Genomic DNA, 26,838 nt, shown 5'->3' with positions numbered 1-26,838 from the left:
AATTTTCTTTTTCAGCATTGAAAGTTTCAAATATTTTGATCATAACCATATATTACGAAATATTTCATTTCCGATCGAATAGGCTAACCATTTCTATATTTTTTGAACAACGAATTTGAAATGATTTAATTGTGGATACGCTCCACCAATTAATTTAGATTTACAATTTATGAGATGTTTTGTTAAAAACACCCATAACTGAGCATAGATAGATATTTATCTTCAGATCAACCAGATAATAGAACTGGAAAATATTTTATAATCCTTGAAGTAACAATCGAAACCTACCTTCTTTACTAATTGACAACAGTACCTGCATCAGATCGAGTTCTTATAATCAAACAGTAACATGGTGTTTGACTGATAAACTATGCAAATCATACATATTACAGACGATATCTTTTAAAAATATATTTATATTTTGATTGCAAAAACATCAAAAGATTGAAAGACCTAACAATTTGTGGGCAGTAGAGTTATTCAAGCAAGGGAACAAGGAATATAAAAATATAAAAATAATTGTAATGACAAAGAAAAGAGATGTAGATTAGATATAGGTCAGTCGTTCACATAAAGTTTTCTAAGTTTGAATAGATTAATAATAAGCGTTTAGTTCTAATTTGCATTTGTCGCCTCTCTTTCCATTCATTTTTGATACAGCGAAACTAAATTTTCCAGTACACTCAAAACTTTTGATTTTGGACTTTCGAGGACGATGATAAAAAGAATCTCGTGCCTTTGATAACTGCACAAGAGTTTTCTTCCGTTGAGAATTCGAACATTGAACTTGAAGTTGAATATTTTCGAAGTACCGATGGTGAATTGTTGACTGACTTTTTTGTTCGTAGTGTGGTCAGCTGTAAAACGTTGTTTTGAATTATTGCACAGTTCAAAGTTGTCAGAAATCAACATGTAACAATCTAATGCATAAATAAATATAAGTTTAAACATTTTAATGCGTGAATACATACCTTTGGTTGCATAAAGTATGAGCGGAGAGATTTGGATCTTCTATGAGGGAGGTTTGGTGTCTTTGCAGTACTCTCGAGTGGAGAGAGTTCAGGATGTTTGGGAAATCTGATAGGCAAATGAAAAACGAGTTTTAAAAATATATCGACGAAAGATGAGAATACCTCAGTGTAAATTAGTATTAATATTTTTTTAAGCAGTCAATAAATCTTTTTAATGTTTAATACATCAGATATTATGCTAATATTAATAAAAATAATATTTAATTAACCTTTAATAATTACCTGTAAAGCTTTCCGGAATCAACAAATTTTTTATTCATCCATTTTCCATGGACATCTTCGATTAGATGTTGTTCAATGAATTTTTGAAGAAGTTTGGCAACCTGATTAAGAAATGTATCAGAATTAAATAATTATATAAAAAAGGAATTAAATTTATGAATTTTGACGTGGAATATTATAATTCGATTCAATTCATGAAAGAAGATACGAAACCATACCTGAATGCGTAAAATATTTCCAAATTGTTTCTTTGATAGTAAAATGAAATGCATTGTATCAACTGCAGATGATCCCGTAAAACATTCTTCATAAATTTTGAGATTTCTTCTTATTTCCTTGCATTGCATTTTTGACTTGAAAGTATCAACAAGATTATTCCAAACCAAGGTTGCTTTAAACGTCTTTGTTGTACTTTTAGCATCATTGTCGGTCGTATAGTTATCAGGTCGTATGAATGATTTTGCATTCATTTCGATATTGTCCTCAAGAAATTAAATTTAGTCAGTTCAATTTGCTTCCCTGAGTTAATTAATGCTAACTGACTTTCTAAATAACAATATATATACTTCTGTTTTCAATATTTTATCAATTAAAAACTAACAGATAAGAATCATGTAGTTTGTTTCTTTTGATATTGTGTAATTAAGTTTGGTTGAGCTGATTTTTCTTATCTCACTTTTGCGATGAGAAGATTTATTGATAAGCTAATTCAATACCAAATAACAATAAAACAGTTAATTAACTTTTTATCCTCTTTTCCGAGTAAATTGCATGTTCAAATCTTGTGCATCGTTTGACGAACGCGGTTGGTGGTGGCAACAATACATCATCTGTATTTTATAATTAGGTTTTTCTGTTTTGTCGCAATCAGATCAGTTTTCTTAGCGCTTTTTTACCTTCACTTTTTCATACAACGATCAGGCGTTATGATACAGTATGCATATAGAGTATAGCAAAACTCACAAGTTCATTTCAAATATTTTTATAAATGGCGATAATACAAATGGTCCGAACTTGTTAGTTCTTCAACATTATAATTTACATTAATAAAATGGATATAATATCCAGAAAAAGTCGATTAAATTTTATGTCGTTGATAAACAACTTATTCACATGACCCACTCAACTCTCGAACATCAACAAAAATCCAGAGTCCCTTAACACACTCGAGCGATTTAATAGAGATGGTTTTATAAATCAGGAAGTGCTTGAAGTGTGAAAACCTATGAATGATGCAATTACATTCAACATAACAGGTGTAACACATTAAATAAGTGTGAAAATTAGTATTTACTATATATTGCGGAAAGAGGGAAAAAATACAACGGAAATAGATTGGATTGTTGTAAGTTATGGGTAATGTTTTGTATTTTTTAAAATAGTTCATATTTGAATTCATTTCGCATATATATTTAATTAAAAATTTATTAAAATCGAAAAAAGTTTCGAATCTCCATCCTTCTCAATATGCTTAAAGGCAGCGGATAATATTATAAATACAAAATATCTATCGCTCATACAGATAATTCCAAACTTCGCGGTTGCGCAGATGCTATTCCCATATGTAATTCTGGCGCAAACTTCAGTAGGTCTCCATCATATAAAAAATTGTAAATGTGAATATAAAACAACCAAAATTGTAGTTGAATTCACATTAGGTTATTCAATGATAAATTATCGAGGAGTTGATGTTATTCTCGAGTAATAAAATCATTAATAAATTGTCCCATCTATCAATTGTGTACAACTGGGATTCAATCACATTACAATCAATTATTGGGTTCAAGTTAATTGGTGGCCAAAGTTGCATAAACCCATTAAAAAATCAGTGTTATGCTCAGGTTTCTGCATTTCACCTATTTCAGACAACTTCGTGGTTGTATTCGATATCATAGCTTGCATTTCATTTCGCTCTGCGGGATAGTCTCCTGCGGTTGCCGCCGGCTTCCATATATGACGGAGGTTTGGCGCTGAACGTCGGATGTCTGGAATTGCACCTGATAGTTATTTTTGTTGCGGACACGCTTCACACTAATTAATTATGTTTGTCAATTAGAAGATGATTATTAAACAAGTTCATACATTTTATTATAAATATAAGAACAGTCGTTTAATTATTATATTCTCTTGTAGGATAAGTCATAGACGCATTGAAAATAAAATATAGGTAAATTAAGAACATAGATATGTAGATCATATGTAGGCACAATATGGCGTTTCCGCGATTGAATTGTGGTTGGTGGTCACACTACTGGTACTGTAAAAGATTTGATGATACTTCGTTTTGGTCTTTGAACCAAATGTGAATGTGCTTCAGTTTTCTTGTTTTAATCGTATATAAACGCTATAGATATGTGAATGTTTATAGTATTCCAGTAAAGATAATCCAATAGAATTTTTCCTGCAAAGACGTTAATTAAATAAATATAAAGATAAAGTTACGGCGAGGTATTTGATGTTATGAATCCAATGCCAATTAATATATTATTGAAGGGTGATGGTTCAATGAACGCTTTATCTCTTTTTCGTAACTGATTATCAAGTTCCATTATGATCATAACAAATTTATCTGTCATCAATGAATATTATTATTATATTAATATTTATGACTCGTTTAGAAAGTCAGTTATCATTATTAGCATAGCTAAGTAAGAACAAATTAGCGGCATAGCTTGAAAAACTATGGAAAATCAAAATGGAGAAGAATTAGACTACAACAATTGTCTCATCGAAAACACAAAATCAGAAAACAAAGCTTTTAAAGCAACAAAGATATGGAACGTTATTGTGAATTCGTTCGAATCACGAATGTATTGCGGCCGGAGGCGAAAAAATCTTAAAATTTATGAAGATTGTTTCACCGGTTCATCAGCTGTCACCACAATGCATTCTATTTTAGAGGAAATAGGAAACTATGAGAACGTGTTAAGATGTCAGGTACGGAAACTAGAATAGAAATTGCGAGTTTTCACAATGGAATAGTATTATTTTTAAAGATTTAGCTTTCAAACATTTTCAAAATGTTTTAAATGTTTTTATTTAACCCCCAGGCCAAAAAACTGCTACAAAAATTCATGGATCAACGTATTATAGAAGATGTTAATGGCAAATGGTTGTCGGAAGAGTTCAAAGATTCGGGAAAATTGTATAGGTAAATATATAACCTTATTCCATATAAAACAGAAAGTTTTATTTATAGGTGGTCAGTTTTACATCAGTGTCACAATTTATTTTAAGAAAGTACTTATTTTATATTGGTATGGTCTATGTTTTAGGTAGATGCAAAATTCCATAGAACTTTTTTGCTGTGATGACATTTCTTTGGGAAAGAAAGAGTTGTTTAACTCTTGCTATTCCTATTTGCAGATTTTCTAAATGTGCTTTACAAAAGGAATTGAATGGTAATAAAGACATGTCCTTGAATCGAAGTGGTTCCATCCAATCACTACTAAGAACGAAGGTTTGTCATCTGTTGATATTTTATTGATATGTGTATATATAATATTATTCTTATGACGCGTTTCTATCCACGCAAGCAAGTACGATATATATGGTATTTTTAAATATGCTACTGCGATGCTTAGTCAAATTTCAATTAAAAATATATTATTAATATTAATATTTATTATACATTTAATTTATCAGAAAATGTGTAAAAATAATTACAAAGTGAACATTTTTTTACGTCAATTACAATTTTTATTTTATTTTTAGTTTCTTTCAAGATCGAAATCATTTATGACTCATTCTCCGGCAAAGGTAAAAAAATACTCAATCAGTTCCTACAACGCGAAAGATACATCGGATAGGGAATCTTCCAACGTCATGAAAATTGCTAGAAATTTATTTTCTCTAAATTTTAAGCAATCAAATACGCAATAAATTTTTCCTGAAAATTTTAATTCTCCAGCTCTTTATTTTTAAATAACGCAATGCCTGTATCTATTTTTGTTACAATTCATTTATTGCAAATTATGTGTTATTTTTTTATTATGCAATTGATCATTTACTTTTTTATAATTTTTATGCAATTATATAAAGTTTATCTATAATTTGAGTTGTTAAAGTATATTACAGGTTAGGTTGAAAACTAGAAATTGTAATATACGTATTAAGTTTAAATTAAGTTTGATCAGGGAAATCGTGGCGAACACATTAGATGAGCTCACAAGAAAGCAATGCTCAAAATATATGGACACGGAGGCTAAAACGAAATATTTCACCCACGTTTTTCTCAAAATTCATAGCCTGGACAACGCAGAGGAGCATCGTAACTTACCAGTAGAGGTGCCGCATTTTCCCAGGTTCGCCAGGTCTTATGTAAGACCTATGACAATGATGATCCAAGCGTCTATTGCCAACGTGAAATAAAATACCAAACGATTCGACTCACAACTGCAGAATCTAATCTTTTACGGTACTTTACCTTTGACCGCTAATTTTCCGTACCTAGTTTAGAGTGTGGTCATCGTTGTGTGAATTGTGTAACCGTTCTTCGAATCAAGACTTTTAAAACTGGATTGCGCATCCTAATGAGATGATTCTGAAACGGGTTCAGACTTTTCAATTTCCAATTTCTTGATGTCCGATTGTACAGTTTCAAACAATCGAGACAGATCACTCCTCGAAACCGTGTATTACCGGCCATCGGAATAAGGGATTAACGATAAGCCTACTTGGTGTTAGCTTCAAGTAGTTCAACTTCTTCAAAAATCGGGTGAATTTCAGATAAATTTGTTCAATAGTTGGATAATTCACCACAACAACAGCAACAGCAAAAAGGTCCACTTCGCCCCTAATAACCATTTATGTCATATCATCCCAACAATACGTCACAGGACTACCATATAAAAATTTTCTTTTTCAACATTGAAAGTTTCAAATATTTTGATCATAACCATATATTACGAAATATTTCATTTCCGATCGAATATGCTAACCATTTCTCTATTTTTGAACAACGAATTTGAAATGATTTCATTGTGGATACGCTCCACCAATCAATTTAGATTTACAATTTAGGAGATGTTTTGTTAAAAACACCCATAACTGAGCATAGATATATATTTATCTTCAGATCAACCAGATAATAGAACTGGAAAATATTTTATAACCTTGAATTAACAATCGAAACCTACCTTCTTTACTAATTGACAACAGTACCTGCATCAGATCGAGTTCTTATAATCAAACAGTAACATGATGTTTGACTGATAAACTATGCAAATCTTACATATTACAGACGATATCTTTTAAAAATATATCTATATTTTGATTGCGAAAAACATCAGAAGATTGAAAGACCTAACAATATGTGGGCGATAGAGTTATTCAAGCAAGGGAACAAGGAATATAAAAATAGAAAAATAATTGTAATGAAAAAGAAAAGATATGTAGATTAGATATAAGTCAGTCGTTCACATAAAGTTTTCTAAGTTTGAATAGATTAATAATAAGCGTTTAGTTCTGATTTGCATTTGTCGCTTCTCTTTCCATTCATTTTCGAAACAGCGAAACTAAATTTTCCAGTACACTTTTGATTTTGGACTTTCGAAGACGATGTTAAAAAGAATCTCGCCCCTTTGATAACTGCACAAAAGTTTTCTTCCGTTGAGAATTCGAACATTGAACTTGAGGTTGAATATTTTCTACCGAAGTACCGATGATGATTTATTGACTGACTTTTTTGTTCGTAGTGTGGTCAGCTGTGAAACGTTGTTTTGAATTATTGCACAGTTCAAAGTTGTCAGAAATCAACAAGTAACAAACTAATGCAAAGTATGAGCGGAGAGATTTGGATCTCCTATGAGAGAGATCTGGTGTCTTTGCAGTACTATCGAGTGGAGAGAGTTCAGGATCTTTGGGAAACCTAATAGACAAATGAAAAACGAGTTTTTAAAATATATCGACGAAAGATGAGAATACCTCAGTGTAAATTAGTATTAATATTTTTTGAAGAGTTCAATAAATCTTTTTAATGTTTAATACATCAGATATTATGCTAATACTAATAAAAATAATATTTTATTAACCTTTAATTAATATTTACCTGTAAAGCTTTCCAGAATCAACAAATTTTCAATTCATCCATTTTCCGTGGATATCTTCGATTAGATGTTGTTCGATGAATTTTTGAAGAAGTTTGGCAACCTGATTAAGAAATGCATTAGAATTAAATAATCATTTAAAAATAGAATTAAACTTATGAATTTTGACGTGGAATATCATAATTCGATTCAATTCATAAAAGAGGATACGAAATAATACCTGAATGCGTACAATATTCCCAAATATTGGGTTCAAGTTATTAATGAAGATTTGCTATTGGTGACCAAAGTTGAATAAAACCTATAAAAAAATCAGTTTTATGTTGATATTTCTGCATTTCATCCATTTCAGACAACTTCATGGTTGTATTCAGTATCATAGCTTGCATTTCATTTCGCTCTACGGGATAGTCTCCTGCGGTTGTTGCCGGCTTCCATATATGAAGGAGGTTGGGCGCTAAACGACTGATGTCTGAAATTGCACCTATGCATCGTATCAACTGATGCATTCCGATATCATCCACGAGAAATCAAATTAACTGACTTATCTAATAACATTAAATATACCTCTGTTATCAATATTTTATCAATTAATAAATAACATATTTAAATCATTTTATTTGTTTCTATTGATATTGTATAATTAGGTTTGGTTGAGTTTATTCTTCTCTTATTTCACATTTCCAATGAGACGATTTATTGATAAGATAATTTAATATCAAATAACAATTGAAACAGATAATTAACTTTTTAACCTTCTTTCTCCGTCAAATCTTGTGAATCGTTAGACGAAAGCGGTTGGTTCTTTCAACAATACACTATCTGTATTTTATGATAAGGTTTTTCTGTTTTGTCGCAATTAGATCAGTTTTCTTAGCGCTTTCATTTACATAACATTTTACAAAGAACGATTAGGGCTGGGCGTTATGATACGGCTAAGCATAATATCCGCAAGTATATTTCGTGTATTTTTATAAATGGCAATAATAGAAAAGATTCGATTTTTTATCCCTTTAAAATTATGATTTACGGCAATAAAAAGATGATAATATTCATAAAAAAGTCGATAAAATTTTTTGTCGTTGATAAACAACTTGTTCACATGACCCACTCAACTCTTGAACATCAACAAAAATCCAGAGTCCCTTAACACACTCGAGCGATTTAATAGAGATAGCTTTATAAATCAGGAACTGCTTGAAGTGTGAAAACCTATTAATGATGCAATTATATTCAACATAACAGGTGCAACACATTAAAAAAGTGTGAAAATTAGTATTTAATATATTCACACTTTTGGGCACATTGCGGAAAGAGGGAAAAATACAATGGAGAGAGATTGGATTGTTGTAAGTTATGGGAAATGTTTTGTATTTTTTTAAATGGTTTATATTTGAATTCATTGCGCATATATATATAATTAAAAATGTATTAAAATCAAAAAATTTTTTAAATCTCCATCATTCTCAATATGCTTAAAGGCAGCGGATAATATTATAAATACAATATATCTATCGCTCATACAGATAATTCCATACTTCGCGGTTGCGCGTATGCTATTCCCATATGTAATTCTGGCACAAACACTAAATAGGTTCCATAATATAAAAAATTGTAAATGTGAATATGAAAAACAATAATTGTAGTTGGATTCACATTAGGTTATTCAATGATAAATTATCGAGGAGTTGATGTTATTTTCGAGTAATAAAATCATTAATAAATTGTCCCATCTATCAATTGTGTACAACTGGGATTCAATCACATTACAATTAATTATTGGGTTCAAGTTAATTGGTGGCCAAAGTTGCATAAACCCATTGAAAAATCAGTGTTATGCTCAAGTTTCTGCATTCCACCTATTTCAGACAACTTCGTGGTTGTATTCGATATCATAGCTCGCATTTCATTTCGCTCTGCGGGATAGTCTCCTGCGGTTGCCGCCGGCTTCCATATATGACGGAGGTTTGGCGCTGAACGTCGGATGTCTGGAATTGCACCTGATAGTTATTTTTGTTGCGGACACGCTTCACACTAATTAATTATGTTTGTCAATTAGAAGATGATTATTAAACAAGTTCATACATTTTATTATAAATATAAGAACAGTCGTTTAATTATTATACAATCAATAACATTAAATTTATGAATTTCGACGTGGAATATCATAATTCGATTCAATTCAAAAAAGAGGATACGAAATCATACCTGAATGCGTACAATATTCCCAAAGATTGGGTTCAAGTTATTAATGGAGACCTGCTATTGGTGACCAAAGTTGAATAAACCCTATAAAAAAATCAGTTTTATGTTTATATTTCTGCATTTCATCCATTTCAGACAACTTCGTGGTTGTATTCAACCAGATAATAGAACTGGAAAATATTTTATAACCTTGAATTACCAAACGAAACCTACCTTCTTTACTAATTGACAACAGTACCTGCATCAGATCGAGCTCTTATAATCAAACAGTAACATGATGTTTGACTGATAAACTATGCAAATGTTACATATTACAGACGACATCTTTTAAAAATATATCTATATTTTGATTGCGAAAAACATCAGAAGATTGAAAGACCTAACAATATGTGGGCGATAGAGTTATTCAAGCAAGGGAACAAGGAATATAAAAATAGAAAAATAATTGTAATGAAAAAGAAAAGATATGTAGATTAGATATAAGTCAGTCGTTCACATAAAGTTTTCTAAGTTTGAATAGATTAATAATAAGCGTTTAGTTCTGATTTGCATTTGTCGCTTCTCTTTCCATTCATTTTCGAAACAGCGAAACTAAATTTTTCAGTACACTCAAAACTTTTGATTTTGGACTTTCGAAGACGTTGTTAAAAAGAATCTCGCGCCTTTGATAACTGCACAAGAGTTTTCTTCCGTTGAGAATTCGAACATTGAACTTGAGGTTGAATATTTTCTAAGTACCGATGGTGATTTGTTGACTGACCTTTTTGTTCGTAGTCTGGTCAGCTGTAAAACGTTGTTTTGAATTATTGCACAGTTCAAAGTTGTCAGAAATCAACATGTAACAAACTAATGCATAAATAAATAAAAGTTTAAACATTTTAATGCGTGAATACATACCTTTGGTTGCATAAAGTATGAGCGGAGAGATTTGGATCTTCTATGGGGGGAGTTTGTTGACTTTGCGGTACTCTCGAGTGGAGAGAGTTCAGGATCTTTGGGAAATCTAATAAGCAAATAAAGAACGAGTTTTTAAAATATATCGACGAAAGATGAGAATACCTCAGTGTAAATTAGTATTAATATTTTTTGAGCTGTCAATAAATCTTTTTAATGTTTAATACATCAGCTATTATGCTAATACTAATAAAAACAATATTTTATTAACCCTGAATTAATAATTACCTGTAAAGCTTTCCGGAATCAACAAATCTCTCATTCATCCATTTTCCATATATATCTTCGATTAGATGTTTTTCAATGAATTTTTGAAGAAGTTTGGCAACCTGATTACGAAATGTATTAGAATTAAATAATTATATTAAAAAGGAATCAAATTTATGAATTTTGGCGTGGAATTTCATATTCGATTCAATTCATGAAAGAAGATACGAAACCATACGTGAATGCGTAAAATATTTCCAAATTGTTTCTTTGATAGCAAAATGAAATGCATTGTATCAACTGCAGATGATCCCGTAAAACATTCTTCATAAATTTTTAGATTTCTTCTTATTTTCTTGCATTGCATTTTTGACTTGAAATTATCAACAAGATTATTCCAAACCAAGGTTGCTTTAAACGTCTTTGTTGTACTTCCAGCATAATTGTCGGTCGTATAGTTATCAGGTCGTATGAATGATTTTGCATCCATTTCGATATTGTCCTCAAGAAATTAAATTTAGTCAGTTCAATTTGCTTCCCTGAGTTAATTAATGCTAACTGACTTTCTAAATAACAATATATATACTTCTGTTTTCTATATTTTATCAATTAAAAACTGACAGATAAGAATCATGTGATTTGTTTCTTTTAATATTGTGTAATTAAGTTTGGTTGAGCTGATTTTTCTTATCTTACTTTTGCGATGAGAAGATTTAATGATAAGCTTATTCAATACTAAATAACAATAAAACAGTTAATTAACATTTTATCCTCCTTTTTGCGTAAATTGCATGTTCAAATCTTGTGAATCGTTTGACGAACGCGGTTGGTGCTTGCAACAATACATTATCTGTATTTTATAATTAAGTTTTTCTGATTTGTCGCAATCAGATCAGTTTTCTTAGCGCATTTTTACCTTCACTCTTACATACAACGATCAGGCGTTATGATACAGTAATGCATACAGAGTATAGCAAAACTCACAAGTTCATTTCATATATTTTTATAAATGGCGATAATACAAAAGGTTCAAACTTGTTATCTCTTCAACATTATAATTTACATTAATAAAATGGATATAATATCCAGAAAAAGTCGATTAAATTTTATGTCGTTGATAACTGGTTCCATGTGACCCACTCAACTCTTGAACCACAACGAAAATCCGGAGTTCCTTAACACTCTCGAGCAATTTAATAAGAGATAATTTTTTAAATCAGGAAGTGCACAAAGTGTGAAAACCTAAGTATGATCCAATATCATTTAACGTATCAGATGCAACACATTAAAAAAATGCGAAAAATGTTATTTGATAGATTCACACTTTTGGACACAGTGCGAAAAGAGAAAAAAAAAAAACAATGGAAAGAGATTATATTGTTGTAAGTTATGGGTTATATTTTGTATTTTATAAAATGGTTTATATATTTTTTTAATTGCGCATATATATTATTAAAAATGAATTAAAACCGAAAAAGATTTTGAGTGCATGCTCCATCATTTTCAATATGCCTTAAGGGATAATATATATATAATATATATATATTATATATATACAATATATCCTATATATAATTCTGGCGCAAACTTTAAATAGTCTCCATCGCTTACAAAAATGTAACTGTGAATAAAAAACAATCTAGATTGTAGTTGATTTCACATTTGGTTATTCAATATTAAATTATCGAGGTGTTAATGTTTCCGAGTAATAGAATTAATAATAAAGTGTACCATCTATCAATTGTGTACAATTGCGATCCACTCACATTACATTTAATGATTGGGTTCAAGGTAATGGAGACCTGCTATTGGTGACCAAAGTTGAATAAACCCTAGAAAAAAATCAGTTTTGTGTTCAAATTCCTGCATTTCATCCATTTGAGACAACTCTGCGGGATAGTCTTCGCGGTTGCCGCCAGCTTCCATATCTGACGGAGGTTTGGCGCTGAACGTCGGATGTCTGAAATTGCACCTGATAGTTATTTTTGTTGCGGACACGCTTCACACTAATTAATTATGTTTGTCAATTACAAGATGATTATTAAACAAGTTCATACATTTTATTATAAATATAAGAACGGTCGTTTAATTATTATATTCTCTTGTAAGATAAGTCATAGACGCATTGAAAATAAAATATAGGTAATTTGAGAACATAGATAGGTAGATCATATGTAGGCACTATATGGCGTTTCCGCGATTGAATTTCAGCGATGTGGTAGGTGTACTGTAAATGATTTGATGATACTTCGTTTTGCTCTTCGAACCAAATGTGAATGCGCTTAAGTCTTAGGATTATATGGTCGTAGATTTCTTGTTTTAATAGTAGATAAACGCTATGGTATCGCCATTTACTCAACTGTGTAATACGGGGCGTAATATTTGAAAGCTTATAGTATTCCAGTAAATATAATCCGATAGAATTTTTCTTGCAAAGACGTTAATTAAAGAAATGTAAAGATTAAGTTATGGCGAGGTATTTGATGTTAAAAATCCAATGCCAATTAACATATTATTGAAGGGCGATGGTTCAATGAACGCCTTATCTCTTTATCATAAGTGATTATCAAGTTCCATTATGATCATAACAAATTTATCTTTCATCGATGATTATAATTAATATATTAATATATATGACTTGTTTAGAAAGTCAGTTATCATCATTAGCATAGCTAAGTAAGAATAAATCTTAATTAGCAGCATAACTTGAAAAACTATGGAAAATCAAAATGGAGAAGAATTAGACTACAACAATTGTCTCATCGGAAACACAAAATCAGAAAACAAAGCTTTTAAAGCAACAAGGATATGGAAGGTTATTGTGAATTCGTTTGAATCACAAATGTATTGCGGCCGGAGGCGAAAAAATCTTAAAATTTATGAAGATTGTTTCACCGGTTCATCAGCTGTCACCACAATGCATTCTATTTTAAAGGAAATAGAAAACTATGAGAACGTGTCAAGATGTCAGGTACGGAGACTAGAACAGAAATTGCGAGTTTACACTTCAATGGAATCGAATTATTTTTAAAGGTTTAGTTTTCAAACATTCTCAAAATGTTTTAAATGTTTTTATTTAATCCCCAGGCCAAAAAACTGCTACAGAAATTCATGGATCAACGTATTATAGAAGATGTTAATGGCAAATGGTTGTCGGAAGAATTCAAAGATTCGGGAAAATTATATAGGTAAATATATAACCTTATTCCAAAATAAAACAGAAAGTTTTATTTATAGGTGGTCACTTTTACATAAATGTCACAATTTATTTTAAGAAACTACTTATTTTATATTGTTAGGGTCTATGTTTTAGATAGATGCAAAATTTCTATAGAACTTTTTGCTGTGACGGCATTGCTATCGGAAACAAAGAGTTGTTTATAACTCACAATAAACGTTGCTATTTTTTTGCAGATTTTTTAAATATGATTTTCAAAACGAATTGAATGGTAAAAAAGACATGTCCTTGAATCGAAGTGGTTCCATCCAATCACTACTAAGAACGAAGGTTTGTCATCTGTTTATATTTTATTGATATGTGCATATATAATATTATTCTTATAACGCGTTTTTGTCCAGGCAAGCAAGTACGATATATATTGTATTTTATTGATGCTACTGCGAAGCTTAGTCAAATTTCAATTAAAAATATACTAATATTAATATTATTTATTATACATTTAATTTCCTAAAAAGTGAAAAAATAATTAACAAGTGAAAAATTATTTACGCCAATTAAAAGTTTTTATTTTATTTTTAGTCTCTTTCAAGATCGAAATCAATTATGACTCATTCTCCGACAAAGGTGAAAAAATACTCAATCAGTTCCTACAACGCAAAAGACACATCGGATAGGGAATCTTCCAACGTCAAAAAAATTGCTAGAATTTTATTTTCTCTAAATTTCAAGCAATCAACTATGCAATAAATTTTTTTATGAAACTTTTAATTCTCCAGCACTTTATTTTTAAATAATGCAATGCCTGTATCTATTTATGTTACAATTCATGTATTGTAATTTATGTGTTATTTTTTTATTATGCAATTGATCATTTACTTTTTTATAATTTTTATGCAATTATATAAAGTCTAATTATAATTTGAGTTGTTAAAGTATATTACAGGTTAGGTTGAAAACTAGAAATTGTAATATACGTATTAAGTTTAAATTAAGTTTGATCAGGGAAATTGTTGCGAACACATTAAATGAGCTCACAAGAAAGCAATGCTCAAAATATATGGACACAGAGGCTAAAACGAAATATTTCACCCACGTTTTTCTCGAAATTCATAGCCTGGACAACGCAGAGGAGCATCGTAACTTACCAGTAGAAGTATGGTACCGCATTTTCCTAGGTTCGCCAGGTCCTATGTAAGACCTATGACAATGATGATCCAAGCGTCTATTGCCAACGTGAAATAAGATACCAAACGATTCGACTCACAACTGCAGAATCTAATATTTTACGGTACTTTACCTTTGACCGCTAATTTTCCGTACCTAGTTTAGAGTGTGGTCATCGTTGTGTGAATTGTGTAATCGTTCTTCGAATCAGGACTTTTAAAACTGGATTGCGCATCCTAAGGAGATGATTCTGAAACGGGTTCAGACTTTTCAATTTCCAATTTCTTGATGTCCGATTGTACAGTTTCAAAAAATCGAGACAGATCACTTCTCGAAACCGTGGATTACAGGTCATCGGAATAACGGATTAACGATAAGCCTACTTGGTGTTAGCTTCAAGTTGTTCAACTTCTTCAAAAATCGGGTTAATTTCAGATAAATTTGTTCAATAGTTGGAAAGATAGCAATCTTAATTCACCACAACGACAGCAACAGCAAAAAAGTCCACTTCGCCCCTAATAACCATTTATATCATATCATCCCAGCAATATGTCACAGGACTACCATATAAAAATTTTCTTATTCAACATTGAAAGTTTCAAATATTTTGATCATAACCAAATATTACGAAATAATTCATTTCCGATCGAATATGCTAACCATTTCTCTATTTTTTGAACAACGGATTTGAAATGATTTCATTGTGGATGCGCTCCACCAATCAATTTAGGAGATATTTTGTTAAAAACACCCATAACTGAGCATAGATAGATATTCATCTTCAGATCAACCAGATAATAGAACTGGAAAATATTTTTTAACCTTGAATTACCAATCGAAACCTACCTTCTTTACTAATTGACAACAGTACCTACATCAGATCGAGTCATTATAATCAAACAGTAACATTGTGTTTGATTGATAAACTATGCAAATCTTACATATTACAGACGATATCTTTTAAAAATATATTTATATTTTGATTGCAAAAAGCAAAAAACATCAGAAAATTGAAAGACCTAACAATTTGTGGACAATAGAGTTATTCAAGCAAGGGAACAAGAAATATAAAAATATAAAAATAATTGTAATTAAAAAGGAAAGAGATGTAGATTACATAAAGTTTTCTAAGTTGAATAGAATAATAATAAGCGTTTAGTTCTGATTTGCATTTGTCGCTTCTCTTTCCATTCATTTTTGATAGAGCGAAACTAAATTTTCCAGTACACTTTTGATTTTGGACTTTCGAAGACGATGTTAAAAAGAATCTCGCCCCTTTGATAACTGCACAAGAGTTTTCTTCCGTTGAGAATTCGAACATAGAACTTGAGGTTGAATATTTTCTACCGAAGTACCGATGGTGATTTATTGACTGACTTTTTTGTTCGTAGTGTGGTCAGCTGTAAAACGTTGTTTTGAATTATTGCACAGTTCAAAGTTGTCAGAAATCAACAAGTAACAAACTAATGCATAAATAAATATAGGTTTAAACATTTTATTGCGTGAATACATACCTTTGGTTGCATAAAGTATGAGCGGAGAGATTTGGATCTCCTATGAGAGAGATCTGGTGTCTTTGCAGTACTATAGAGTGGAGAGAGTTGAGGATCTTTGGGAAATCTAATAGGCAAATGAAAAACGAGTTTTTAAAATATATCGACGAAAGATGAGAATACCTCAGTGTAAATTAGTATTAATATTTTTTAAAGAGTTCAATAAATCTTTTTAATGTTTAATACATCAGATATTATGCTAATACTAATAAAAATAATATTTTATTAACCTTTAATCAATATTTACCTGTAAAGCTTTCCGGAATCAACAAATTTTCAATTCATCCATTTTCAGTGGATATCTTCGATTAGATGTTGTTCGATGAATTTTTGAAGAAGTTTGGCAACCTGATTAAGAAATGCATTAGAATTAAATAATCATTTAAAAATAGAATTAAATTTATGAATTTTGACGTGGAATATCATAATTCGATTCAATTCATAAAAAAGGATACGAAATAATACCTGAATGCGTACAATATTCCCAAATATTGGGTTCAAGTTATTAATGAAGATTTGCTATTGGTGACCAAAGTTGAATAAAACCTATAAAAAAAAATCAGTTTTATGTTGATACTTCTGCATTTCATCCATTTCAGACAACTTCGTGGTTGTATTCAGTATCATAGCTTGCATTTCATTTCGCTCTACGGGATAGTCTCCTGCGGTTGTTGCCGGCTTATATATATGAAGCAGGTTGGGCGCTAAACGACTGATGTCTGAATGCATCGTATCAACTGATGCATTCCGATATCTTCCACGAGAAATCAAATTAACTGACTTATCTAATAACATTAAATATACCTCTGTTATCAATATTTTATCAATTAATAAATAACACATTTAAATCATTTTATTTGTTTCTATTGATATGGTATAATTAGGTTTGGTTGACCTTTTTCTTCTCTTATTTTACATTTCCAATGAGACGATTTATTGATAAGATAATTTAATATCAAATACCAATTGAAACAGATAATTAACTTTTTATCCTTCTTTCTCCGTCAAATCTTGTGAATCGTTAGACGAAAGCGGTTGGTTCTTTCAACAATACACTATCTGTATTTTATGATAAGGTTTTTCTGTTTTGTCGCAATTAGATCAGTTTTCTTAGCGCTTTCATTTACATAACATTTTACAAAGAACGATTAGGGCTGGGCGTTATGATACGGCTAAGCATAATATCCACAAGTATATTTCGTGTATTTTTATAAATGGCAATAATAGAAAAGATTCGATTTTTTATCCCTTTAAAATTATGATTTACGGTAATAAAAAGATGATAATATTTATAAAAAAGTCGATAAAATTTTTTGTCGTTGATAAACAACTTGTTCACATGACCCACTCAACTCTTGAACATCAACAAAAATCCAGAGTCCCTTAACACACTCGAGCGATTTAATAGAGATAGCTTTATAAATCAGGAACTGCTTGAAGTGTGAAAACCTATTAATGATGCGATTATATTCAACATAACAGGTGCAACACATTAAAAAAGTGTGAAAATTAGTATTTAATATATTCACACTTTTGGGCACATTGCGGAAAGAGGGAAAAATACAATGGAAAGAGATTGGACTGTTGTAAGTTATGGGAAATGTTTTGTATTTTTTAAAATGGTTTATATTTGAATTTATTGCGCATATATATATAATTAAAAATGTATTAAAATCAAAAAAAGTTTTAAATCTCCATCATTCTCAATATGCTTAAAGGCAGCGGATAATATTATAAATACAATATATCTATCGCTCATACAGATAATTCCAAACTTCGCGATTGCGCGTATGCTATTCCCATATGTAATTCTGGCACAAACACTAAATAGGCTCCATAATATAAAAAATTGTAAATGTGAATATGAAAAACAATAATTGTAGTTGGATTTACATTAGGTTATTCAATGATAAATTATCGAGGAGTTGATGTTATTTCCGAGTAATAAAATCATTAATAAATTGTCCCATCTATCAATTGTGTACAACTGGGATTCAATCACATTACAATTAATTATTGGGTTCAAGTTAATTGGTGGCCAAAGTTGCATAAACCCATTGAAAAATCAGTGTTATGCTCAAGTTTCTGCATTCCACCTATTTCAGACAACTTCGTGGTTGTATTCGGTATCATAGCTTGCATTTCATTTCGCTCTGCGGGATAACCTCCTGCGGTTGCCGCCGGCTTCCATATATGACGGAGGTTTGGCGCTGAACGTCGGATGTCTGAAATTGCACCTGATAGTTATTTTTGTTGCGGACACGCTTCACACTAATTAATTATGTTTGTCAATTAGAAGATGATTATTAAACAAGTTCATACATTTTATTATAAATATAAGAACAGTCGTTTAATTATTATACAATCAATAACATTAAATTTATGAATTTCGACGTGGAATATCATAATTCGATTCAATTCAAAAAAGAGGATACGAAATCATACCTGAATGCGTACAATATTCCCAAAGATTGGGTTCAAGTTATTAATGGAGACCTGCTATTGGTGACCAAAGTTGAATAAACCCTATAAAAAAATCAGTTTTATGTTTATATTTCTGCATTTCATCCATTTCAGACAACTTCGTGGTTGTATTCAACCAGATAATAGAACTGGAAAATATTTTATAACCTTGAATTACCAAACGAAACCTACCTTCTTTACTAATTGACAACAGTACCTGCATCAGATCGAGTTCTTATAATCAAACAGTAACATGATGTTTGACTGATAAACTATGCAAATGTTACATATTACAGACGACATCTTTTAAAAATATATCTATATTTTGATTGCGAAAAACATCAGAAGATTGAAAGACCTAACAATATGTGGGCGATAGAGTTATTCAAGCAAGGGAACAAGGAATATAAAAATAGAAAAATAATTGTAATGAAAAAGAAAAGATATGTAAATTAGATATAAGTCAGTCGTTCACATAAAGTTTTCTAAGTTTGAATAGATTAATAATAAGCGTTTAGTTCTGATTTGCATTTGTCGCTTCTCTTTCCATTCATTTTAGAAACAGCGAAACTAAATTTTTCAGTACACTCAAAACTTTTGATTTTGGACTTTCGAAGACGTTGTTAAAAAGAATCTCGCGCCTTTGATAACTGCACAAGAGTTTTCTTCCGTTGAGAATTCGAACATTGAACTTGAGGTTGAATATTTTCTAAGTACCGATGGTGATTTGTTGACTGACCTTTTTGTTCGTAGTCTGGTCAGCTGTAAAACGTTGTTTTGAATTATTGCACAGTTCAAAGTTGTCAGAAATCAACATGTAACAAACTAATGCATAAATAAATAAAAGTTTAAACATTTTAATGCGTGAATACATACCTTTGGTTGCATAAAGTATGAGCGGAGAGATTTGGATCTTCTATGGGGGAATTTGTTGACTTTGCGGTACTCTCGAGTGGAGAGAGTTCAGGATCTTTGGGAAATCTAATAAGCAAATAAAGAACGAGTTTTTAAAATATATCGACGAAAGATGAGAATACCTCAGTGTAAATTAGTATTAATATTTTTTGAGCTGTCAATAAATCTTTTTAATGTTTAATACATCAGCTATTATGCTAATACTAATAAAAACAATATTTTATTAACCCTGAATTAATAATTACCTGTAAAGCTTTCCGGAATCAACAAATCTCTCATTCATCCATTTTCCATATATATCTTCGATTAGATGTTTTTCAATGAATTTTTGAAGAAGTTTGGCAACCTGATTACGAAATGTATTAGAATTAAATAATTATATTAAAAAGGAATCAAATTTATGAATTTTGGCGTGGAATTTCATATTCGATTCAATTCATGAAAGAAGATACGAAACCATACGTGAATGCGTGAAATATTTCCAAATTGTTTCTTTGATAGCAAAATGAAATGCATTGTATCAACTGCAGATGATCCCGTAAAACATTCTTCATAAATTTTCAGATTTCTTCTTATTTTCTTGCATTGCATTTTTGACTTGAAATTATCAACAAGATTATTCCAAACCAAGGTTGCTTTAAACGTCTTTGTTGTACTTCCAGCATAATTGTCGGTCGTATAGTTATCAGGTCGTATGAATGATTTTGCATCCATTTCGATATTGTCCTCAAGAAACTAATTTTAGTCAGTTCAATTTGCTTCCCTGAGTTAATTAATGCTAACTGACTTTCTAAATAACAATATATATACTTCTGTTTTCAATATTTTATCAATTAAAAACTGACAGATAAGAATCATGTGATTTGTTTCTTTTGATATTGTGTAATTAAGTTTGGTTGAGCTGATTTTTCTTATCTTACTTTTGCGATGAGAAGATTTAATGATAAGCTTATTCAATACTAAATAACAATAAAACAGTTAATTAACTTTTTATCCTCCTTTTTGCGTAAATTGCATGTTCAAATCTTGTGAATCGTTTGACGAACGCGGTTGGTGCTTGCAACAATACATTATCTGTATTTTATAATTAAGTTTTTCTGATTTGTCGCAATCAGATCAGTTTTCTTAGCGCATTTTTACCTTCACTTTTACATACAACGATCAGGCGTTATGATACAGTAATGCATACAGAGTATAGCAAAACTCACAAGTTCATTTCATATATTTTTATAAATGGCGATAATACAAAAGGTTCAAACTTGTTATCTCTTCAACATTATAATTTACATTAATAAAATGGATATAATATCCAGAAAAAGTCGATTAAATTTTATGTCGTTGATAACTGGTTCCATGTGACCCACTCAACTCTTGAACCACAACGAAAATCCGGAGTTCCTTAACACTCTCGAGCAATTTAATAAGAGATAATTTTTTAAATCAGGAAGTGCACAAAGTGTGAAAACCTAAGTATGATCCAATATCATTTAACGTATCAGATGCAACACATTAAAAAAATGCGAAAAATGTTATTTGATAGATTCACACTTTTGGACACAGTGCGAAAAGAGAAAAAAAAACACAAAGGAAAGAGATTATATTGTTGTAAGTTATGGGTTATATTTTGTATTTTATAAAATGGTTTATATATTTTTTTAATTGCGCATATATATTATTAAAAATGAATTAAAACCGAAAAAGATTTTGAGTGCATGCTCCATCATTTTCAATATGCCTTAAGGGATAATATATATATAATATATATATATTATATATATACAATAGATCCTATATATAATTCTGGCGCAAACTTTAAATAGTCTCCATCGCTTACAAAAATGTAACTGTGAATAAAAAACAATCTAGATTGTAGTTGATTTCACATTTGGTTATTCAATATTAAATTATCGAGGTGTTAATGTTTCCGAGTAATAGAATTAATAATAAAGTGTACCATCTATCAATTGTGTACAATTGCGATCCACTCACATTACATTTAATGATTGGGTTCAAGGTAATGGAGACCTGCTATTGGTGACCAAAGTTGAATAAACCCTAGAAAAAAATCAGTTTTGTGTTCAAATTCCTGCATTTCATCCATTTGAGACAACTCTGCGGGATAGTCTTCGCGGTTGCCGCCAGCTTCCATATCTGACGGAGGTTTGGCGCTGAACGTCGGATGTCTGAAATTGCACCTGATAGTTATTTTTGTTGCGGACACGCTTCACACTAATTAATTATGTTTGTCAATTACAAGATGATTATTAAACAAGTTCATACATTTTATTATAAATATAAGAACGGTCGTTTAATTATTATATTCTCTTGTAAGATAAGTCATAGACGCATTGAAAATAAAATATAGGTAACTTGAGAACATAGATAGGTAGATCATATGTAGGCACTATATGGCGTTTCCGCGATTGAATTTCAGCGATGTGGTAGGTGGTCACACTACTGGTACTGTAAATGATTTGATGATACTTCGTTTTGCTCTTCGAACCAAATGTGAATGCGCTTAAGTCTTAGGATTATATGGTCGTAGATTTCTTGTTTTAATAGTAGATAAACGCTATGGTATCGTCATTTACTCAACTGTGTAATACGGGGCGTAATATTTGAAAGCTTATAGTATTCCAGTAAATATAATCCTATAGAATTTTTCTTGCAGAGACGTTAATTAAAGAAATGTAAAGATAAAGTTATGGCGAGGTATTTGATGTTAAAAATCCAATGCCAATTAACATATTATTGGAGGGCGATGGTTCAATGAACGCCTTATCTCTTTATCATGAGTGATTATCAAGTTCCATTATGATCATAACAAATTTATCTTTCATCGATGATTATAATTAATATATTAATATATATGACTTGTTTAGAAAGTCAGTTATCATCATTAGCATAGCTAAGTAAGAATAAATCTTAATTAGCAGCATAACTTGAAAAACTATGGAAAATCAAAATGGAGAAGAATTAGACTACAACAATTGTCTCATCGGAAACACAAAATCAGGAAACAAAACTTTTAAAGCAACAAGGATATGGAAGGTTATTGTGAATTCGTTTGAATCACAAATGTATTGCGGCCGGAGGCGAAAACATCTTAAAATTTATGAAGATTGTTTCACCGGTTCATCAGCTGTCACCACTATGCATTCTATTTTAAAGGAAATAGAAAACTATGAGAACGCGTCAAGATGTCAGGTACGGAGACTAGAACAGAAATTGCGAGTTTACACTTCAATGGAATCGAATTATTTTTAAAGGTTTAGTTTTCAAACATTCTCAAAATGTTTTAAATGTTTTTATGTAATCCCCAGGCCAAAAAACTGCTACAGAAATTCATGGATCAACGTATTATAGAAGATGTTAATGGCAAATGGTTGTCGGAAGAATTCAAAGATTCGGGAAAATTATATAGGTAAATATATAACCTTATTCCAAAATAAAACAGAAAGTTTTATTTATAGGTGGTCACTTTTACATAAATGTCACAATTTATTTTAAGAGACTACTTATTTTATATTGTTATGGTCTATGTTTTAGATAGATGCAAAATTTCTATAGAACTTTTTGCTGTGACGGCATTGCTATCGGAAACAAAGAGTTGTTTATAACTCACAATAAACGTTGCTATTTTTTTGCAGATTTTTTAAATATGATTTTCAAAACGAATTGAATGGTAAAAAAGACATGTCCTTGAATCGAAGTGGTTCCACCCAATCACTACTAAGAACGAAGGTTTGTCATCTGTTTATATTTTATTGATATGTGCATATATAATATTATTCTTATAACGCGTTTTTGTCCAGGCAAGCAAGTACGATATATATTGTATTTTATTGATGCTACTGCGAAGCTTAGTCAAATTTCAATTAAAAATATACTAATAATAATTTTATTTATTATACATTTAATTTCCTAAAAAGTGAAAAAATAATTAACAAGTGAAAAATTATTTACGCCAATTAAAAGTTTTTATTTTATTTTTAGTCTCTTTCAAGATCGAAATCAATTATGACTCATTCTCCGACAAAGGTGAAAAAATACTCAATCAGTTCCTACAACGCAAAAGACACATCGGATAGGGAATCTTCCAACGTCAAAAAAATTGCTAGAATTTTATTTTCTCTAAATTTCAAGCAATCAACTATGCAATAAAATTTTTTATGAAAATTTTAATTCTCCAGCACTATTTTTAAATAATGCAATGCCTGTATTTATTTATGTTACAATTCATGTATTGTAAATTATATGTTATTTTTTTATTATGCAATTGATCATTTACTTTTTTATAATTTTTATGCAATTATATAAAGTCTAATTATAATTTGAGTTGTTAAAGTATATTTCAGGTTAGGTTGAAAACTAGAAATTGTAATATACGTATTAAGTTTAAATTAAGTTTGATCAGGGAAATTGTTGCGAACACATTAAATGAGCTCACAAGAAAGCAATGCTCAAAATATATGGACACAGAGGCTAAAACGAAATATTTCACCCACTTTTTTCTCGAAATTCATAGCCTGGACAACGCAGAGGAGCATCGTAACTTACCAGTAGAGGTATGGTACCGCATTTTCCTAGGTTCGCCAGGTCCTATGTAAGACCTATGACAATGATGATCCAAGCGTCTATTGCCAACGTGAAATAAAATACCAAACGATTCGACTCACAACTGCAGAATCTAATATTTTACGGTACTTTACCTTTGACCGCTAATTTTCCGTACCTAGTTTAGAGTGTGGTCATCGTTGTGTGAATTGTGTAATCGTTCTTCGAATCAGGACTTTTAAAACTGGATTGCGCATCCTAAGTAGATGATTCTGAAACGGGTTCAGACTTTTCAATTTCCAATTTCTTGATGTCCGATTGTACAGTTTCAAAAAAATCGAGACAGATCACTTCTCGAAACCGTGGATTACAGGTCATCGGAATAACGGATTAGCGATAAGCCTACTTGGTGTTAGCTTCAAGTTGTTCAACTTCTTCAAAAATCGGGTTAATTTCAGATAAATTTGTTCAATAGTTGGAAAGATAGCAATCTTAATTCACCACAACGACAGCAACAGCAAAAAAGTCCACTTCGCCCCTAATAACCATTTATATCATATCATCCCAGCAATATGTCACAGGACTACCATATAAAAATTTTCTTATTCAACATTGAAAGTTTCAAATATTTTGATCATAACCAAATATTACGAAATAATTCATTTCCGATCGAATATGCTAACCATTTCTCTATTTTTTGAACAACGAATTTGAAATGATTTCATTGTGGATGCGCTCCACCAATCAATTTAGGAGATATTTTGTTAAAAACACCCATAACTGAGCATAGATAGATATTCATCTTCAGATCAACCAGATAATAGAACTGGAAAATATTTTTTAACCTTGAATTACCAATCGAAACCTACCTTCTTTACTAATTAACAACAGTACCTACATCAGATCGAGTCATTATAATCAAACAGTAACATTGTGTTTGATTGATAAACTATGCAAATCTTACATATTACAGACGATATCTTTTAAAAATATATTTATATTTTGATTGCAAAAAGCAAAAAACATCAGAAAATTGAAAGACCTAACAATTTGTGGACAATAGAGTTATTCAAGCAAGGGAACAAGAAATATAAAAATATAAAAATAATTGTAATTAAAAAGAAAAGAGATGTAGATTAGATATAGGTCAGTCGTTCACATAAAGTTTTCTAAGTTGAATAGAATAATAATAAGCGTTTAGTTCTGATTTGCATTTGTCGCTTCTCTTTCCATTCATTTTTGATACAGCGAAACTAAATTTTCCAGTAAACTTTTGATTTTGGACTTTCGAAGACGATGTTAAAAAGAATCTCGCCCCTTTGATAACTGCACAAGAGTTTTCTTCCGTTGAGAATTCGAACATAGAACTTGAGGTTGAATATTTTCTACCGAAGTACCGATGGTGATTTATTGACTGACTTTTTTGTTCGTAGTGTGGTCAGCTGTAAAACGTTGTTTTGAATTATTGCACAGTTCAAAGTTGTCAGAAATCAACAAGTAACAAACTAATGCATAAATAAATATAGGTTTAAACATTTTATTGCGTGAATACATACCTTTGGTTGCATAAAGTATGAGCGGAGAGATTTGGATCTCCTATGAGAGAGATCTGGTGTCTTTGCAGTACTATAGAGTGGAGAGAGTTGAGGATCTTTGGGAAATCTAATAGGCAAATGAAAAACGAGTTTTTAAAATATATCGACGAAAGATGAGAATACCTCAGTGTAAATTAGTATTAATATTTTTTAAAGAGTTCAATAAATCTTTTTAATGTTTAATACATCAGATATTATGCTAATACTAATAAAAATAATATTTTATTAACCTTTAATTAATATTTACCTGTAAAGCTTTCCGGAATCAATAAATTTTCAATTCATCCATTTTCCGTGGATATCTTCGATTAGATGTTGTTCGATGAATTTTTGAAGAAGTTTGGCAACCTGATTAAGAAATGCATTAGAATTAAACGGACCAGAACACTATTGCTTATTTCGGATCAGCATCATATTTGTTACGAGACTCACGACATGGCCAATTATTGAGGGCATAAAATGGCCTGTTAAAATTTAGAAAACTGTTATTCCCAACTAAAAACCATCAGTAGCCCAATTAGTAAAACATTTTTAAACTGCCAATTAAGGTTATAGTTTAATATTTGGGATTCCAGCCTACATATACGAATGCTGTCAATCATGTTTTGTCGGCGTACGATTGAATCATCTCATTGGCATACACGACCAGTATAACCCATGGAAGTTGGTGGCAAGATAGTAAAGTTCAATGTGGCGATCGGGTCGTGAATAAAGCGCCGTTAGGTCAGGTAACGAATAGTATGG

General features: G+C 30.7%; 5 protein-coding genes and 2 long non-coding RNA genes across 7 annotated transcripts; 3 read left to right on the top strand and 4 right to left on the bottom strand.

Annotated features, from left to right (window-relative positions):
• Nucleotides 1–3,915: 3,915 nt before the first annotated feature.
• LOC144424295 (uncharacterized) lies at nucleotides 3,916–5,214 on the top strand. The gene is made up of 4 exons (XM_078113463.1): nucleotides 3,916–4,190; nucleotides 4,304–4,404; nucleotides 4,620–4,713; nucleotides 4,968–5,214. Exons 1-4 carry the CDS (start codon nucleotides 3,936–3,938, stop codon nucleotides 5,133–5,135), a joined length of 618 nt encoding a protein of 205 aa, XP_077969589.1. The 5' UTR covers nucleotides 3,916–3,935; the 3' UTR covers nucleotides 5,136–5,214.
• A 4,664-nt stretch (nucleotides 5,215–9,878) lies between these two features.
• Nucleotides 9,879–11,199, bottom strand: LOC144411705 (DEP domain-containing protein 1A-like). The gene is made up of 4 exons (XM_078113438.1): nucleotides 10,905–11,199; nucleotides 10,688–10,788; nucleotides 10,403–10,508; nucleotides 9,879–10,288 (listed from the first exon to the last, which is right to left on the bottom strand). Exons 1-4 carry the CDS (start codon nucleotides 11,154–11,156, stop codon nucleotides 10,115–10,117), a joined length of 633 nt encoding a protein of 210 aa, XP_077969564.1. The 5' UTR covers nucleotides 11,157–11,199; the 3' UTR covers nucleotides 9,879–10,114.
• A 2,137-nt stretch (nucleotides 11,200–13,336) lies between these two features.
• Nucleotides 13,337–14,692, top strand: LOC120332087 (DEP domain-containing protein 7-like). The gene is made up of 4 exons (XM_039399291.2): nucleotides 13,337–13,637; nucleotides 13,754–13,854; nucleotides 14,081–14,174; nucleotides 14,427–14,692. The coding sequence occupies exons 1-4, from the start codon at nucleotides 13,383–13,385 to the stop codon at nucleotides 14,592–14,594; spliced, it is 618 nt and encodes a 205-aa protein (XP_039255225.2). The 5' UTR covers nucleotides 13,337–13,382; the 3' UTR covers nucleotides 14,595–14,692.
• A 1,509-nt stretch (nucleotides 14,693–16,201) lies between these two features.
• Nucleotides 16,202–17,486, bottom strand: LOC144424306 (uncharacterized). Its single transcript, XR_013476610.1, has 4 exons — nucleotides 17,030–17,486; nucleotides 16,812–16,912; nucleotides 16,526–16,631; nucleotides 16,202–16,411 (listed from the first exon to the last, which is right to left on the bottom strand). It is a non-coding gene; the product is annotated as an uncharacterized LOC144424306 (long non-coding RNA).
• A 1,954-nt stretch (nucleotides 17,487–19,440) lies between these two features.
• LOC120348584 (DEP domain-containing protein 1B-like) lies at nucleotides 19,441–20,705 on the bottom strand. The gene is made up of 4 exons (XM_039418742.2): nucleotides 20,405–20,705; nucleotides 20,188–20,288; nucleotides 19,904–20,008; nucleotides 19,441–19,789 (listed from the first exon to the last, which is right to left on the bottom strand). The coding sequence occupies exons 1-4, from the start codon at nucleotides 20,654–20,656 to the stop codon at nucleotides 19,786–19,788; spliced, it is 462 nt and encodes a 153-aa protein (XP_039274676.2). The 5' UTR covers nucleotides 20,657–20,705; the 3' UTR covers nucleotides 19,441–19,785.
• Nucleotides 20,706–22,840: 2,135 nt separating this feature from the next.
• On the top strand, nucleotides 22,841–24,252 carry LOC144424308 (DEP domain-containing protein 7-like). Its single transcript, XM_078113485.1, has 4 exons — nucleotides 22,841–23,149; nucleotides 23,266–23,366; nucleotides 23,593–23,686; nucleotides 23,939–24,252. The coding sequence occupies exons 1-4, from the start codon at nucleotides 22,895–22,897 to the stop codon at nucleotides 24,104–24,106; spliced, it is 618 nt and encodes a 205-aa protein (XP_077969611.1). The 5' UTR covers nucleotides 22,841–22,894; the 3' UTR covers nucleotides 24,107–24,252.
• Nucleotides 24,253–25,478: 1,226 nt separating this feature from the next.
• LOC144424299 (uncharacterized) lies at nucleotides 25,479–26,511 on the bottom strand. Its single transcript, XR_013476606.1, has 3 exons — nucleotides 26,342–26,511; nucleotides 26,056–26,161; nucleotides 25,479–25,941 (listed from the first exon to the last, which is right to left on the bottom strand). It is a non-coding gene; the product is annotated as an uncharacterized LOC144424299 (long non-coding RNA).
• Between the last annotated feature and the right edge of the window lie 327 nt (nucleotides 26,512–26,838).

The sequence above is a fragment of the Styela clava genome, chromosome 6, assembly GCF_964204865.1.
Source record: "Styela clava chromosome 6, kaStyClav1.hap1.2, whole genome shotgun sequence".
In the NCBI taxonomy this organism is placed as follows: Eukaryota; Metazoa; Chordata; class Ascidiacea; order Stolidobranchia; family Styelidae; genus Styela; species Styela clava.
Note: the sequence above shows the minus strand (reverse complement) of the source record. Positions and strands in the feature narration are given on the sequence as shown.